At 35.5% G+C, this 19,523-nt stretch overlaps 1 protein-coding gene across 1 annotated transcript in view; it reads right to left on the reverse strand.

Annotated features, from left to right (window-relative positions):
- LRP1B (LDL receptor related protein 1B) overlaps positions 1 to 19,523 on the reverse strand; it is a 1,810,989-nt gene that overhangs the window by 773,998 nt on the left and 1,017,468 nt on the right. The window contains exon 11 of the mRNA XM_049711954.1: positions 15,854 to 16,090. Coding sequence (XP_049567911.1) covers positions 15,854 to 16,090 — 237 coding nt within the window. The remainder of the gene's footprint in view (positions 1 to 15,853; positions 16,091 to 19,523) is intronic.

Here is a 19,523-nt window from a genome sequence, read left to right on the forward strand (position 1 = left end):
CAAGACAAGTTACAAATACCCTAACAGCTAAAATATCAAGGTAACCCTGACTCAAAATGTGCACATACACCTTTGATGTACAATGAAGGTTTATAAAAACCTGTTTTAGTAGCAGAGGTAAAAGTGCTAATTTTGGAGCCAGGAAAGCACTATCCTGTGCTATCCTGTGGAGGCAGATGTGTACTAACCAAAGAAGAAAACAGCTGTGTATTAAAATATTGCATATAGTTATCAGACCACTACCACCCATGAAATATACTAGTATCATTACAATGTATTCATTCAAGTTGTCTAAACATTTCATATTACACTGGATGACAGTAAATTTGTTGTGTTATATCTGAAAAACTCAGAGCCAAAATGCATATTTTGATGAGAACTTTGATTCTTTCCAGTTGCATAGGAATAGTGAGTAGAGAATACAGAGAAAAGAGAGTTGTTTTTTATAGATATCACCTACAAAGAATTGAATCAGAGAGAAAAATCACACATATGAACATACACAGATTTTCACATGGAGACATATCACTTAATCAGGCTAAAGATGTACCATACCCCACTGTTTGACATATGCCACCACTATTCTCTGGAGCATCAAAAGCAAAATTTGGAGTTATTTTTTAAATAAATACCCTGGATGATAAAAAATATTACTACTCAAAAAGTGCTATGTAATGGAAAAGGCAATAAGAAATAGTTTTTTTTTTCTTGTTATCCTAAAGTTGAATGTGCTAGGGAATTTGGAATGTCAGTAATGCAAGGATTGGTAAATTATATTCAATAAAGAGTAATTCACATTCTGCTACTACAGGGCAGCACCTCTTAATTCAAAGAATAAGGGGGAAGAAAATCTCTGAGATGGGATAGATAGAAAATTCAGTATCATTGTCATAGCAAATTATGTAATATTCCAAGAACATTCTCAAGAGCTGTTTAATAAGAAATAGATTCATCTTTCTATAATTAAGGTACTTATAGTTTGGAACTAGGTATTTGATAAACACATCTTTCTAGATCATAGATTATTTTTTCTAAAGTTCGTGCAGCATTTTAATAGTCATATTCTATCTCACCTGGATTATAGTCACCAGGATTCCTGGCAGAAAGATAAATACCTCCTAGGAAAGCTTTCTTTCTCTCTTGTTACAGTCTTCATTTTAAAGTCATTTTTTCTTATGAATGTATTGCTACCCTGGTTTTCTATTTCGTTTCCATTTGCATGGATTATTTTTTTCCATCCCTTAGCTTTCAGTCTGTGTGTGCCTTTAGATCTGAAGTGAGTTTCTTGTAGGCAGCATATATGTGGGTATTGTTTTCGTAGCCATTCTGTCTTTTGATTGTAGCATTTAGTCCATTTATATTAATATTCATTGATAGGTATGTACTTATTTCCATTTTAAAAATTGTTTTCTAGTTGTTTTGTTGTTTCTCTTTGCTCCTTTCTTCTTCTCTTGCTCTCTTCCCTTGTGATTTGATGGTCATCTTTAGTGTTATGTTTGGATTCCTTTCCCTTTATTTTTGGTGTATCTATTACAGGTTTTTGGTAGGTGGGGAGGTTCATATATAACATCATATATATATATATATATATACTTATTATATATATATATTGTATATATACATATATAGTAAGTTGATTATCTCTTAAGCTCAAACACATTCAAACAATCCTACATTTTTACTCCCCCACCCACATTTTAAGTTTTTTACATTATATTTTACATCTTTTTATTTTGTGTATCACTTAACTACTTATTGTAGTTATACATGATTTTACTACTTTTGTCTTTTAACCTTCTTATTAACTTTATAAATTATAGATCCACTAACTTTCCTGTCTTTACCAGTGAGATTTTTTTCTTTCATAATTTTCTTATTCCTAGATATGACCTTTTCTTTTCTGCTTAGAGAAGTCCCTTTAACATTTCTCATAAGGCTGGTTTAGTGGTGATAAACTCTTTTAGCTTTTGCTTGTCTCTAAAATTCTTTATCTCTCCTTTAATTCTGAATGATAACCTTGCTGGGTATTCTTGGTTGCAGGGTTTTTTTCCTTTCAGTACTTTAAATATATTGTGCCATTCCCTTCTTGCCTTCAAAGTTTCTACTGAAAAGTCATTTGATGGTCTTATGGGAGTTTCCTATATGTAACTAGTTGCTCTTCTCTTATTTTTAATACTCTCTCTTTATCTTTAATTTTTTGATATTTTAATTATAATGAATCTTGGTGTGAGCCTCCATGGTTTGATCCTGATTTGGACTCTTTGTGCTTCATTGACCTGGATGTCTGGTTCCTTTGCCAGGTTAGGGAAATTTTCAGCTACTATTTCTTCAGATACGTTTTCTGCCCGTTTCTCTGTCTCTTCTCCTTCTGGGTCCCCTATATATGAATTTTGGTATGCTTGATATTGCCTACAGTTTTCTTAAACTATCTTCATTTTTTATTCTTTTTTTTCTTTTTCTGTTTGGCTTGTGTGATTTCCCCTATTCTGTCTTCTAGATTGCTGATCTGTTCTTCTGTATCATCTAATTGATTCCTTCTAATGAATTTTTTTTAATTCAGTTACTGTATTCTTCAGCTTAGATTATTTCTTTATTATATTTTCTAACTGTTGAAATTCTCACTCTGTTCATCCATTCTTCTTAATTTGGTGAGTATGTTTATACTCATTACCTTGAATTATTTATTGGGTAGATTGCTTATCTCTGTCTTAATTCTTTTTCTTATGTTTTGTCTTGTTCCTTCACTTGGAACATATTCCTCTTTTTCCTCATGTTGCTTAATTCTCTGTGCTTATTTCTATGTATTAAGTAGGTTCATTATATCTTCTAATCTTGGAGAGGTGGCCTTATATAGGATATATCTTATGGGATCTAGCAGCACACTTTCCTCTGGTCACCAGACTATATGCTCCTGGGGTGTCCCCTATGTGAGCTGAATGTGCCTTTCTGCTGTGGAAGTCCAGACTACTGTGGGCATGTTGATGGGGGGTGGGGCTGGCCCAAGCCTGTTTGTCTCTGAGGCCCTGCCTTGGGTCGCTAGTGCACTGGTAGGTGGGGCAGGCCCATGCCATGGCTGGCTGTGATGCCCGATATCATGTGAGTGCTGAAGCCCTCCTGGTGGTCAGGGCCATCTCTCCACACAGCTGGTTGTATGGCCTGGGGCCATTACTTCATGCATCTTTAACTGCTATCTAGTATTATTTCCTGTTAAATGAATAAACATACCCCAATCCATTCTTTGTGTGTGCTTTTGAGGGGTACAGTCAATGCCGGCGGGGGGGTAGATTGATCTGGACCTATTATTTTTAGTTTGCTTAATTATTAAATTGCTCTAAAGATCACCTTAAGACCTTTTTTTTTTCATTTCTTTCAGTTTTTATGAGGACCATAAGATTCTACTTTTCAATTCTTATATTTGAAGTTTACACCTAGGATATTTTACGTTATGGTTTCTCATGGTCTAGTCAGTGTGGTAAAATCTGCACTTTAGCTAAGAAATTCCCATCATCTCTGATCACTGATGATATACTCTTCAATTTCACAGTGCTGGTATCAATTTACTCTACTAAAAAATATTTTTCAGTGATTTTTTTTTCTTGGCTATAGAGGACAAAGAGTGAACTGTTTGCTTATTCCTATATTTAGTCCTTTGCTCCATTTGTAATCTGACAGATGCATTCAAATAGAATGAAAACTCTTTCAGAATGACAGTTACATTTGTACTGAACACTTCACCTACTATCTGGCATCTTTGGTAATTAAATAATGTTTTATATAGGTATATGACTAGAAATCTTAGCAATAAATAAGAATCAGATTTTGAGATAAGCTTAATCATATCATCCTGTACCATCTCTTTAATAATAACAGATTTTTCTTCTAATAATGTAATGTATTAACCAATTATTCTTTTTGTAAAGTGAAAACTCCCATCACTACTTCATTTATTTATTTTTAGTTAAAATGTAAAACAAAATGAGCTTATTGAGAGTAGAAAACACTTAAATATTTTTGCATCAAATGAAATGTCTTTATGTATAAACTGCTGATGTTTAAAAGCATCACAAGGGATTCACATTTATTCATAAGCAGAACTCGGCTACTTTTAAAAATTGATTCTAATGCTAAGGTGAAGGAAGAAAAAGCAGTTTTTAAAAATATTTCAATCTTATTCTTCAAATTCCCATTTGTATTAATGAATTATAGACATGAAGAATTAGGCTTCACTTAGGATGCACAAACCCACAAAAGAATACTGAAACACGTAACAATAAGAGAAAGACCAATAATCTACAAGATTACAACTTTTGTTGAGTCCAAATAAAAGTTGGGATCCCAAGGAAACACAATGAAAAGAAATCCAGAGTGACAGGCCTCTTCCAGTAAAAACGGGTCACATGAATTGTTGTACCTTTGCCAGAGCACAGGAGGAAGAGGCAACTGCCATAAACGTAGTCTTTTTAAAAAGTTAAAATGGCAAAGAATTTTAAAAACCACGTGTGAATTAATGTGATACTTTAGAATTCTTGGGAAACCCTGACACAAAGGATTTCTTTCACTGAGTTCACAAGAGAAATATTGAAGGCATAGCAAGAGAACTGAGAGCTAGCCCTGTGTGCTTCACAGACATAAAACCCAACCTATTCCCTAGACTTTTCTCTCATACAAAGAAATCCCTTAAATCACTGGGGAAGGGGAAGGAGACCACCCCACTTCCAGAAGCCAGACAAAGATCCACTGCCTGTGAGGGAGGTATAGAAAATAAATTCATTTGCCACTAAAAAATGGGCAGGAAATCCTCCCTTCTCCAAACAGAAGGTGAGTTGCAGAGATAAGCAGCCATTGAGGGAGGGGTAGAAGCCAAAGCCTTGTGACCCTGAGAGAAACAACCCTGGTCCCACCACAAGTTTGCTACTTACAACAAGCAACTCTAGTGTAATGCTTGGAGAAGGGTAAGAAATTACTGCCAATGGTCCAAAACAAAGGTACGGTGACACTGAGGGAAGAGTACAAGCAAAGCTGTTTGCGCCTAGAGTGGGTACAATAAAGATGCTTGGACCAGAATTCTGAATTGATACCAAAAACAACAACAACAACAAAGAAAAAACAACAACAGATGTTTGCTACCTTGGGGCATGGAGCAAAAGATTATCTCCTGCCCAAGACCTCCCCCAGACACATGGCAGACATTGGCTGACAAGGGAAGAGATGCATGGAAAGACCCATCTCCAAAGCCCAGAACCACAGAATCTAAATAAGACGTAAGACCACACAAGAGAATGGAGAACCCCTTGTCTACCACCATGAGCCTCCCACTTATTAACAGGTCACAATTAAGGAAAGGGCAAGAGTGTGGAGAGAGACCCCTCAGTGAGGCCGCCATGCAGGGATTACTGAAAGCTAAAGAATGAGCAGGCACACTCCAGGATACTTACTAAGCATGAGGTAGAATCAGCCCATCACTGAAGTATCTGAAAGGTTCGGTTTACTAAAGGTAACTATAATAAGAACAAAATCCAAACACAGTGAAATTACTGAATAGATTGTTCAAGCTCTTCACACTGACACACTGACAGAAGAAATGTATCTATGCTCCTGGCCTACATTTTACTTATTTAAGTTTCTAAGGTTTTCCTACATAAATTATTTGAAATTAAGAGTCGTACAGAAAGCAAAAGACAAACAACCCATTGAGATAAACTGGTCAACCAAAGAAGTAAAGTGTAAATAAAATCAGACTTAAGATGACCTTGATATTTAAGGAGACCTTCAGATTTAAACATTGAGTTATCAACATACACCTATCAGAATGGCTCAAATGAAAAAAAGACCAATAATACTATGTGCTGGAGAAAAAACAGACCAACTGAAACCTTGATGTGGGGAAAGCAAAATGACCCAGTCACTTTGAAAAACATTTTGAACAGATTGAAGAGTTTGACAGTTTCTTATAAAGTTATGCATACACTTACCATACTAGTAGGCAATCCACTTTCAGATATGAAAACACATGTCCATATAATGTACTATATGTAAGTGTTTATGACAGGTTTCTTCAAAATTGACCAAACTTGAAACAACCCATTTGAACATCAACTGGTAAAAGAATAAAAGTTTTGTGGTACATCCATGTAGCATAATACGACCCATTGTGAAAAACAAATGAATGTCTGACTCAACAACATGGAAGAATCTCAAAAACATCTAAGTAAAGCAAATCAAACTCAAAGGTTATACATTTTAGGATTAAAATTTTCTGACATTACAGAAAAAGTAAAACTGTAGAAAAATAGATCAGAATAGAAATCAGATCAGTGATTGTTAGAAACTAAGGGAACTTTCTGAGGTGATAGGAACATTCCAACTTGACTGTGGTGGTGGTTATTCAACTGGAGATATTGAATTGTTCACTTAAAAAAGGTGAATTTTGCCATATATAAATTATGCTGTAATAAACCTTATTTTTAAAAATACAATTATAAACACAGCTAGAGTTTATCAGAAGAAAAATACAAGTGTTTAGAGTAAATTTTGCAGCCATTTTTGGATCGAACAACAACAAAAATACCAGTCAGTTCAGTCATTAGTTTAGGAAAAAAAAAAAGGAAATAAAAAGATTAATTTCTTAAAGATTTTTATCAACATGATACCAAATAACAAATATGACTGACATTTAACCTCAGATTTTTGCACTTAATTGTATCTAGCAAAGGTTGTCATAAAATCAATCTGTGATGGAGCAGGTATGGGAATGTATATACTCCTGGCCAGGTGCTATAGGTTCCCACGGCTAGACCACACTCCCCATAAACCAACTTGCACAATTCACAAATCATGGCATGTATCCAAAAGTAACATAATTTTCTTTGGGGCATAAGATAAAATAGTGTAAGCGATGGGGACTGATTAATAGGAACAATTTTAGGACTTGTGATGCATTGTGAATAAGCAATCTTTTCATCCATCTTGAGAACTAGTGTCAGTCTGGGATTGGAAATAATTTTAATTTGTAGGTACAACCTTCATATATTTTGTCATTCTGAAGAACTTGTACAGAAAATTAAGTCGGATGATACTGTTCACTGAAACACAGAATTTTAGAAAATATGTCACATCTGGTTTTCCTTACAATCACGAATATAGGCAAAGGTGACATCTGAGTTATTACAATTGGATAATTAAAACTGGAGGAAAGAAAAGAGTATGAGAGATGCTCTTTCACCTCATGTCCAGTGATGGCACCATCATGAACCTCTTGAGAGCTTTTTGTATGTGCTTTTATGTTGTTTACACTTCTTAATTTGTAAAGTCTCAATTCTAAGCCCCGCAAAAATCACTATTTTAAAGTTTAAAAGAAAAACTAAGAAGCTAGGTGATAGTAACATCAGATAATTTAAAAAACTAGGAATATAGAGATGAGCGAAAATACTATTTGTTGCCATCTTTAAGTGAATTTTCAAAATAGTCTTACTGTTGTTTTTCTTACATCTCCTTTCCAGGTGTCATTTGGACCACTGCCTAATGACTATTAGAACATCCCGCAGTTTGGTTGATCACTCTTGCAGAATCAGGAGTAATAGTTAGCTCACCATGACATTTGTAATGGGATGTTAAAATTAAAGTTTTGATTAGAAGACAAAATGATAAAAAAAAAATCAAAGTGAGTGTGAGAAAAAAAGAAGTCCTTATATTTTACAATGAACTAGATCACAATTGTTTCCATAACTCTTAGACACCTTAACCAAATCAATGGTGTAAAGGGAACATAATGTAAACAGGGGAGGGTTTTAGGAGATTTCTTTGGAGAGTGATGCTGCTGTTCTGTTAGTCTCTAGTCCCTACACTTCAGTGCCCCAAGGTGGTAGAAAAGAGAGAATGGAAGGGTACTTTTTACCTCAACTCTAGTGATGGAGCTTTCTATGGGGCCTCTAAGAGATCTTTGAATTGTTAGTTTTTCCAAATGTGCAAAACTCACACCTGAGAAAGTCTCACACCTGAAAAAGCTAAAGTGGACTCTGGTAGCAGAATACTTAGTGGGGGTTGACTTGCACTGTATCTGCACTCCCAGAGTTTATTGGGGCAGAAAGTTTACAAATAATTTTGGGGACTATACGTGGACCACACAGGAGCATATGTTGGCATAGGGATGTTTGCAATCTGGCTGGTTACAGGGACTCAAGCAATAAGAAGATGGACAGGAACGGTTATTCAAGGATGCAGAGTCACAGGCATAGAGTTTCATGCACTTTGGCCAAGGGAAATGTAATTAGAGGGATCTAGCAGAAAACCTCCAAATAGCTTGCACATGCACACACAGACAGACACACACATATACACACCCCAAGAGTGATTTTAAAGATCTGGCAGTCTCAGAGAGAGGTCAGTTTATAATGGAACCAGTTCACATAGGACCTTTGCTATCTCCTTATCACTCCTAACCAATCTTACCCTCTCACCTCTTCCTACCAATGTTGAGAGGTGAGTGGGCATTGGAAACTAACTAACAAGCTGGGAGGGGTGGCAAGGAAAATAAATGCAGGACAGAAAAAGAATGAACCAAATATGCCCTCCTTTCCTTTTTTCTAGCCAGAAGACAATACACGTGGGGAGCAGGGAAGATTTGATGATACACTGAATTTAGAATTGTGACATATGTATATATAGTGGAGTGGGCATTCCCAAACTGAGTCTGTGTTTCTGACCTAACATGACGGAGAGGTCTGGCTGCTGCCTCGTTGTTAGCAGAAAGGATTGGGATTTGACCAAGTTTTGCTATGGGGTAAGGGTAGTCACTCTACTGAATAAATTTTAATAGTCAATGAAAGGCATAAATAAAACTTCACTTTAGATAGGGCAGAGTCACATTATTTGACATACGTGTTCTACAGACAATGACTATTATCACCCCCTAAAATCCTCTCATAATGGCTAGTTTCAAGGGAACTTGCTCAGCTGGCACTGTGGATATTAACTGTCCCCACAATTTGAGCTAGCATTTCCTATTTTAGAGCCCCCATAGTAAAGTCTACCAAGACTAATTTATTAAACTTTTCTTTTTCATCAGAAATTTGCATTAACCTAAACAAAAGTACAATTACAGTCAGTGATTAGAATATTAGTCCTACTAGTTTAACAGAGGATTCCCAAGTGATTTCTGAAGTAACAAAGATTACATAATGCTGAGAATAATTAAGCAATTAGGTTGAATGTATTTCTATTTTTTTAATTCATGGTAAAACTGGAAATTTATTTAAAGTGCCCCCAAATTTTACTGACCAGAATATTTATTGATGTAACAATCATATTTGTAATAATACTTTAATTGGTACTTTGGAGATTATCAAATATTTTCACATTCTATCTTTTGACCTTACCAGTAATTAAACATTTACAAGATAATAGACTTCTTTATAGAAACTTCTAGGGCTATTCTGAACTCTGTGTGTGTGTGTGTATGTGTGTGTGTGTGTTTTTGTGTGTCTGTGTGTGTGTGTGTGTAGTATGCTGTATTTGTCCGTGCTTGTGCATGTATATATATGCCTTTGTTGGGTGGAAACAAATAAAGGGAAAGATACCTTTTCTTCCATGTTTACTATAACCTATTAGCAACATGGCCAATTCCATTTTTTATGACTTAATATATTTTAGAACCTAGATTTCAATCTCTTCATACCCATGTCAACTTTTCTGACAAAAACACATATATTGGCTTAAAGATTTTTTCCAATATCTCATATACTTCCTGAGAAACATCAGAAATTATGAGAAATATATATAAACTAAACATGAAATTGAACCAATGTTTTCAGGCCTCAAATCTCCTGCGGATTCTGGGAAAACATCTTATTGATAGTCAACAAGAGTCAGTTATGTACAAATAGGCTATAACCTTGCTACTCAGCAGGACAACAATAACCATTAGATTCTCAAAAGTTGCAAATGCTTGCAAATCTCTTCTTAACAGTTTTAATTAAGAAATGTCTCATTACTGACAAATGTATTCATTATTTCCTTTAATGGTTGGTCAGAGTCTACATCTCTCAGAGTTTTTCTTTATGAAAAAGTCAGAATTAAAGTCAGAAAAAATGAGATTGATATTCACCTGCAATCTAACGGCAGAGAGTAAAGCCTTGTTCTTAATTTTAAAATGTTTTGCAAGGCATAATGACTATTTAACGTTCATGGGAACTTTCTAACATAATTTATTAATGACATCTCAACAGGTTTGTTTCATCAACTGTAACACTCGATCTTTATGAGACACTAGAAATTCCTAGAGAATTACAGAATGGTGAAGTTCATTGAAATCCAAGAACAAATGGTGATCTCTAGATATAGAAAATTATAGTCTCACTCTCAGGTAGGTGTCATCTGGGAACAGATTGCACCCTATAACCTGTTTTGAGTGGCCACACTAGTCCTGGTTAAAATAGAGGTCTGGGAATATTTCTGGAGTTCTGAAGTGTGTCTTAAGTCGGTGTTTGTCTATGTGCGTGTATGTGGTGGTGGTAGTAGTATTACAATGATGAATTATCAAATAATAATTCATGTCCCAGGTATAATACCATACATTTCAACACAAAATTGGATAGAACTGAGCTGAAGAATAGGGTTTGACTCTTCACATGCTGGACAGGCAATCACATAAATATGGCACTACCCTTTGATACTTTGACAATATGTCAACAGATAACCTCTAAACATGTCATTTGGAAGATATGTTTGTCAGAGACTGCCTCCCTAACTCCTGGCTACAGTTCTATTCATATCGAAACAGAGAGCCTCTCTTCCATGCTGCCCAAAGTTATTCACTGTTCTCTAACTTCATGGATCCTGTAAGTATCTTCAGTTAAAGGAAGACTCCGAGGTGTGGAAATGTGTACTTACTGCAGATCTCAATCAGGTAGAACCCATCTTAAGAAGTATATAAGGTCAGGGGTTCCCTGGTGGTGCAGTTGTTAAGAATCCGCCTGCCTGTGCAGGGGACACAGGTTTGAGCCCTGGTCCAGGAAGATCCCACATGCCGCGGAGCAACTAAGCCCGTGTGCCACAACTACTGAGCCTGCACTCTAGAGCCTGCGAGCCACAACTACTGAGCCTGTGTGCCACAACTACTGAAGCCCATGCACTGCAACAAGCAAAGCCACCACAATGAGAAGCCTGCACACCGCAATGCAGAGTAGTCCCCACTTGCTGTAACTAGAGAAAAGCCCACAGGCAGCAATGAAGACCCAATGCAGCCAAAAATAAATAATTAATTAAAAAAAAAAAAAAGAAATACATAAGGTCAATATAGCAAAGCGGTTCAGAGCACATGCTTTGCATTAGTTCCTCTGGCTACTGTTACAAATTACTACAAATTTGGTGACCTCAAGTCTGCAGTTTAATGATGAGATCTATTGAAACTACAGTTTTTCTGTTACAGCTGCAGGCATTAATAACTTTCAAACTCAGGAAAAATGCTTTGAGTGTTTTTTTTTAATACTTTAAAGATATGAAATAATGTGAAAGATATTTTAACATACCTTCTATTTGGATATATGCATCTCAGTATAATTAATTTATACAGCTTAAAACCAAGTACTGCACTAATAGAATATATGCAATAATAACTTGAATACTAAGTTATCATTTTTGTACTTTTTCCTTTCTGCTGGAAATTATAATTCATTCTGCCATGAAAAACGAATCTTGGACAAGACATTCAAGAATCTAAACATGAATACAATCTTATAAAGAACATCTATCTTGTCCTCTTAGAGAGCATAACAATTATATCTGCAAGAATTGTTACCAAGGCTATTGCCCCAGAATCATACTCCTGGCACTCCCTCCAGGTAAATTTGCAGAAAACCACAGCTAACCATATCCTCTAGCTGTGTTCACAGCACAGGAACAAGAGTCTCCCTATAAGAAAACTGGTGCAAGCTGGTTCAACTTCAAAAGTGGGACAAATATCGCCCTGCACCTCATTACCATCTCATTGTAATAGTAAGACCCCTGTCTGTCTGCCCATGATGCTTCAACCTGCTTCCAACCCAGATGCCAGAGGATCATACAAGGACAGAAAAGAGGTGACACCCCAGTTCCAGGAAGAACCCGCCTATTCCCAGAAGACCAATGCATACACTTCCCCCTCATTAGCCTTGCCCTTAAAATCTTGCCTTAATTGTCAGTCCCCTGGGCAAGAAGTTGATTTGTGATTAAGATCCCACTTCTCCATTCTCCGGCCATTGAATAATGATTGTGCTGCTTCAATCTCAACTTTGGTTTCATTTTTGGCTCTGCAAACCCAAACAGAAAAGAACCTTCCTTCCCCCTGAGGCAGGGGCTTGGCCAGGCTAGGGTTCATGTAGGGGATCATAAGACCTAATTTGGTAACAGAATGACTAACCACTTAGTCTATTTTCGCTTGCTGTTGGCATCTTCGTTTATTTCTTTAGAGCACTTATCTCGATCGTGTTCATTTATGTGTTTATTTGTTTATTATCTATTTTTCACTATTTGGATGTAAACTAAATATGAAGCTTTGTCCTATTTACTGCAGCATTCTCATCACCTAAAATAGCACCTGGCTCAGGGAAGGCATTCAATGAATATTTATTGACTGGACAAATAAATAAATCAAGTAATTAATTAAAAGAAATCAAGAGTATAAATTTTACCAGAAATTTTGTCAAAAAATTCTGAAGAGTAAAATACAATAAAGACTGGTAAATGTTTTGTCCTTATAAAAGTCTATTTTTATTAAATCACTAATATGTCTTCATTTCATAGATATTTTCCATAATTATTGAGATATATGTAAGTACTTCAAACGGGCAATTTTCCTTTCTTATTTATTTATGTACCATTTTAGCCCACAATATTACACAAAGATTATGAGATATATCACATTTAGGAAGTTTGCAATAAAACTCTAAGAGAGAAAACAAAAAGAATGAACAGAGATGGGTCTTTTTTTTAAATGCTGTTTTTTTCTATATAAAAAGGATCTGAGCTTGTAAAGAATATGTTCAAGATATTTATGTTTTATGTAAAAACAGCAAAATCGTTAAGCCTTCTACTTCAAACTATACACATTTATCTAAGATTCAGAATTTCTACTAAGCTTACAAAATCATTTGTCAAACCAAGCATTACCTCTCAGTCTTCAGGTTAGTTGGTAGACTAGTTAAATGAGTGAATATACATAGAACTTAATTTTTCTGATCCCAAGAATCACGAATTGTCATTTGCCAAATATAAGTTCTGTTTTGACATGTTAATCTCACAGCATAATGTGTATTATTATTCTCCTTACTGGTAAGAAGCAAGATAAACTAATAAAAAGACATTAAGCTGTCCCTTGTATAGGATAATCAAAATGTTAAATATATTTCAGGTGTAAAAATCGACAGGTTTTCAGAACCTTCCTACTGCCAAAGCAACGCCGTACAGATGTGCCTGGCAGTCAAGTGGCCATTAGAATTGACCTCTGTTGCTGTGGTAAAATGCAAAGAACTCCAATGTCACTGACTAGATATGGTTATCAAAGTTAGGATTATTAGCTGGAACATTCAGTCACAGCACAGGAACTGACACTTTTTGAAAAGAGCCCAAGGATCCTCTATATTACATGTCAGTCTAGGTCAAAATTAGAGCAATCCAAAGGCATCTACTTAAAATATGCAAGTTTATTGTCCTTCTAAAATTGTCAAGTTCCTCTTATTCGTTATTGGATTACAGAGAAAAGTAGGCAGACAGCCTCTGCCTCATGCAATTTAAAGTAAAACTCTTGACTCTAATTAGACACTCCTTAGGTGGCTAAGTCATGGTGGATTTATATTGCCTTAATCAGTAAACTATAAAAAAAGACAAAAACAGGGATATTTTTCATTTTAGCACTTCATTTGTCGCTTGTGGAAGGTGTATTTTTATCATTAAAGTTTGATTTAAAGTGAACCTGAGTTGAATGAATAATCTTCTCATGCTGTCCCCAATCCCTCTAAAAGACAGGAGAGACCATCATGCATTACTACTCATGCTGTAAATAATTTTAGTCCGTTTCTCTACTTTTATTTTCTCTACTTCCTCCCTCTGATTCACTCTGTACTCCACCACCATATTGATTCTCCTAAAATATCTTTTTTTTTTTTTTGCAGTACGTGGGCCTCTCACTGTTGTGGCCTCTCCCGTTGCGGAGTACAGGCTCCGGACACACAGGCTCAGCAGCCATGGCTCATGGGCCCAGCCGCTCCGTGGCATGTGGGATCTTCCCGGACTGGGGCACGAACCCATGTCCCCCGCATTGGCAGGCGGACTCTCAACCACTGCGCCACCAGGGAAGCCCCTAAAATATCTTTTTATTCACATTATTCTTTGGCTCAAAAGCATTTCCTCTTATCCCTTCAGGATTTTACCCAAGCCCCTTCACCTCACATTTAAGGCCTTGAATTTCACTACCTTTTGGGATCCACAGCTCCTCTGTCATGATTACCTGTAAACTAAACCTGCAGTAGTGACCCACTTAATGTTCCTCTCATCCTCTTTCTGGAGCATGTGCTTTTTGGTGTTTTGTTTTTTTCTCATGGAATTCCTGGTGCTGAAATATACTCCCCTCTCCTTTAACATTCTTTCTTTAAGATCTAGCCCAAATACTACCTCCTTCACAAAACAGTTCTCTGAGAATCCCCAGATAAAGACACCTCTGCCTTCCTGTGTATTCTTATTACACAGACATTCTCCATTAATCATGTATTTCTCTGGGCCAGCTTTGAACTTATTAAATTAAATGCTGCAGAGCCTTTATATTGAGTTGGCCAAAAAGTTCATTTGGTTTTAAGTAAAAATAAAACACACATTTTTCATTTTCACCAAGACCTTTATTGAACAACGTATTCACTAACCAAATGAACTTTTTAGCCAACCCAATATTTTGAGGGAGTTTATATTATCTCCAAAGGTAGATTATAAACTCCTTGAAGGCAGTAGCCATTTCCTAACATTTTTTTTAATCTCCTATGATAGCTAGCACAGTGTCCTTCATATAATAAGCATACAATTAATGTCCCTAAATCAAGGATTTTTTAAATATTTGAGAAGCAAACTGTATATATGAGGAAACTGAGGTCCAGAATCATTAGTAACTCGCCTAAAAGTGACTAGCAGCCAGTCGAAGATTCAGTTTGCTTGATTATTAAAGATGCTTTTTACTTATACCAAAGTTATATTATTTCATTATTGATCTGTTGTTCTAAGCCAAGTAATTTATGAAACTCACTGATCTTAATAAAGTATATGCATATATGTTTACATATTATATATAATAACATATATGTATTTGTAAATAAAAATAGGTATAAACAAAGTTTCTCTGCAGATATTATTTCAAGGGTGACTCTAAAGAACTCAATTGTAATATAACATCAAAAACAATATGCAAGAATCGTGAGGACAATGGGAACATTGATCTTTTTAATGAACTTTGAGTGACACGACCAATATTCCAGTGAGAACCAAGTATTACAAAAGTCTCCAATGTCCTGTTAAATCTTATGTTCTACCATATAACACTGTAAACAAATAACTGTAAGTCTACATTTTCCATGAAGGTGGATTAATAGCTCAATTTAATTCCTGTAATACTTATAATGTAGTGGGCAATTGCAAGTTCAATTTTATAATGAAGGTTTTAATAAGTCAGTATTTGGAAAACATGTTGAAATAATGTTACTCAAGAAATAAAAATTAACAAATATTTTAAAATCAACAGTAACTTGGGTTCTGGTTAAAGTTAGTTTGACATACATTGGATTTATCCTTTTAAATAAATGTTTTGTCTCTGGGCAGTTTGATACACATTGTCACTTACCATCTTTCAGGATGGTTTCTCGCTCTGTGCCATCTATCTTCTGCCGGCCAATTAGGAAACTGGTGGTGTCAGCAAAGTAGATATAATTGGTTTCTGCATGAAAATCTAAAGCACGAGGGTTTACCAGATTTTCTATGGGGATCATGTATTCATCAGCTATCTTGGTATTCAAGTCCATTCCTCTAACAATTCCTGGGCGTCCTTTCCCATAAAAGAGGAACAACTCATTCTTTGGTCCTGCAAAAGAAAGATTACAAACATAAACAACCGATGCTGCCTAATCTTCTTTACCCTGCATAATGCCACTGTTTAATTAACTGGCACAATTAACATTTTTTTAAATTCAGTACCAAAAATTAAACCCTAAAATATGCCAAATGCATCTCGATGCAAGAAGGCCAGCTAATTGCGTTACTTTAGTTAAAACAGAAATTACTTCTGTGAATAGGTTATATTTAGTTAATTATTCTTTTGCCTGTAACTGTATAGCAAAAACAAGTCAGATCCTTGGATAACTTATAACTGTAAAATGGAAATTTATTAAAACATCTGGCACATTTAATTTTACAATTCATTACAATCTATCTAACATATCTGTAGATACTAACTGTAGCATTCATTATGTTTGACAGTGCTAAAAACTTCAGAATATTTAAAACACACCCCCTCCCTACTCAGAGTTTGCATCTACAGACTGTCAGAAGCAAACAAAAAGAATCACACAGTATCACATAACTTGCATGTGAATATATTATAGTTTGTATAAACGTGATTTTTTTTTTTAAAGAAATGAAATAAAATGCCAGTTACAGTGTCACTTCTTTCTTCATATCTTAATTAGAACGTTAGAGGCTGATGCTGTCTGCCGGTAACTCTTATGTACAACACAGCCTTTATCAAAAACTAAACAAAACAAAAAACTGTGTCCTGGGTTAAAATGCAAGAATCAAGGAAGCTTTTTCTACAGAATGAATGAACTCCTTCAGACTTTTATATGAAACTACATGCAAGGCTCTTGTATTGCTAGGGCACATTATACTTAGTTTAGTGTACATAATTTTGAAAGGAATACTTCATATGGAAAGGAAAACATACTAAGTTTTATTAAGAAAACTGAGAGTACATATGACTATTATATTTGGATAACCATACCATAGTGAGATTCTTAGTAAATTAAAATAATTACATTATAAAATTCAGAGGAAAAAAAATAAGTAATTACTCATAAGCTCAACACCCTCAGTGCAAACTATATAATCATTTTATATATTTTCTTTCTTGTTTTCTTTTAAAATTAGTGTTAATGAATATTAAATATATATAAATATTTACAAAATGTTAATATTTAAAGAATAAAAAATAAAACAAATCTCATGTACCTAGCACAGATCTTAAGAATATTTCCAGAACATTAGAATGCACACACATGCCCCAAACCCACCCCCCTTCCATCCCAGAGACATCCAGTATCTCTGGTTATATACAATAATATGGTTATTATGTTTACCATGCATTTTTTAGAAGTTTTGCCACATATGTTGTTTGTATTTCCCAACAGTAGACTGTTTAATTTTGCGTGTTTGAATTGCATGTGTGCTATTAATTTTATTCTTATTACATACTTTATATTCATCTATGGTTGTTGCAGTATCATTCATTTTCATTGCTGTATTATATTCCTTGGTGTGACTATTTCAAATTTAATTTATCTAGCTATTTTTCTAATGCACACTAATATAGAAGAGAATATGTTTTGTATTCTTCTTTTATTACTAAACCTTAGCATTAAGATTATATTCTGTGCTGATCCTTTTCTTTCTTTCTTTTTTTTTTTTTTGGCTGTGTTGGGTCTTCGTTGCTGTGCATGGGCTTTCTCTAGATGCTGTGAGCAGGGGCTACTCTTCGTTGTGGTGGGCGGGCTTCTCACTGTGGTGGCTTCTCTTGTTTCAGAGCACAGGCTCTAGGCATGCAGGCTTCAGTAGTTGTGGCACGTGGGCTCAGTAGTTGTGGCTCACGGGCTGTAGAGCGCAGACTCCACAGTTGTGGCACATGGGCTTAGTTGCTCCATCGCATGTGGGATCTTCCCAGACCAGGGCTCAAACCCGTGTCCCCTGCGTTGGCAGGCAGATTCTTAACCACTATGCCACCAGGGAAGTCCCTGATCCATTATTTTTGTCTTACATTCCTTCAGTATGATCAATATAATATATGATATTTGCCAAATCATTCCTCAGTTGATTTTATCTTTCCATTATTATAACACTGAGATATGCTTTTTCCCATATCTCTTAGTATACATTTCCAGAAGTGGAATTACTGGGTAAAGAATATTAACATCCCTCTTTCTCATTACCCTCACAACCTCTCAGTGTCTACCTACTTGTTATTTTCTTGAAAGATACTACCTTACATTATTATTATTGTTTTTTTTTTTGCGGTACGCAGGCCTCTCACTGCTGTGGCCACTCCCGTTGTGGAGCACAGGCTCCGGTCGCGCAGGCTCAGCGGCCATGTTTCACTTGCCTAGCTGCTCCGCGGCATGTAGGATCTTCCCAGACCGGGGCACGAATCCATGTCCCCCGCATCGGCAGGCGGACTCTCAACCACTGCGCCACCATGGAAGCCCCTATCTTACATTATTTAAAAGTAGATTCATTTGAAAATTAACATTCCTGAGTATTCCATACCTACATCATATGCATAGATACTTTTGTTTTTTAAAAAATTGGGATCTTATATATGCATTTTACTACTTAACTTTAAAAATTTAACAATACTTTGTTTAAAAGGTCTTCAAAACATTCTTTTCAATGGCAGCATCGTGTTCCCTGCTAGAGAAGCAACATAATATGGTCAGCTACTTATGTACTGTAGGATATTTAGATTGCTTCTGGGTTTTTGTTATTATACATACATTTACAATGGATTTCTTTAGTCAAAAGTGGGATAACTTGTTAAAGGATGTTATCAGTTTTATCTCTTTTGTATGTTATTATCAAATGTCTTTCTAATAGTGGTATCAATTTCCAGTTCTATTAGCAAGGCGTAAGAATGCTGGTTTCACCATATCTCTTCTTGCTAACATTTATTTTTGCTTGTATTTTTAATTGATGCTTTAATTAGTAAACCTGGCACAATACTTCATTGGTTTAATGTATGTGTGTATATGTGTATGTGCACGTGTGCATGTGTATGTATATTTTAAATAAGAATGGTAACTATTTTTCCCATTGTTTTATTCAGTCACTTTTTTCACTCATTCACTACCTGAAGTTTCTTCTAATGTGTTTTCCTATACCATAGACAATTGAAAACTAAAAACTACATTTCACAGACACCGATATAGCCATGGCTCTAGTTTTGATTTAAGTACCTAAAGTCAGATGTACTAGCTTGAGTTTGGAATATAGAAATGAGACCACTTTTGTTGCTTCTGCTGGTATTTATCTGATGGAAAAACTGAATTTTTCCACATCAGTCTTCTTCCTTTCTGTATATCAAGAGACAAGGAAGAGGGTATCTTTTTGTTGTGCTGTGGTTTTTTTTGTTGTTTTATTTTCCAGTATGACATATTATTTCTGGAGCTAATAGTTTTGGTGCAAACTTCCTAATCCCTAGATCTCAGCTAAGATGGTGTGTTTCTGAAACACCATGTTTGCCATTTGTGGCT

This window comes from Orcinus orca, chromosome 7, assembly GCF_937001465.1.
Source record: "Orcinus orca chromosome 7, mOrcOrc1.1, whole genome shotgun sequence".
NCBI classification, from domain to species: Eukaryota; Metazoa; Chordata; class Mammalia; order Artiodactyla; family Delphinidae; genus Orcinus; species Orcinus orca.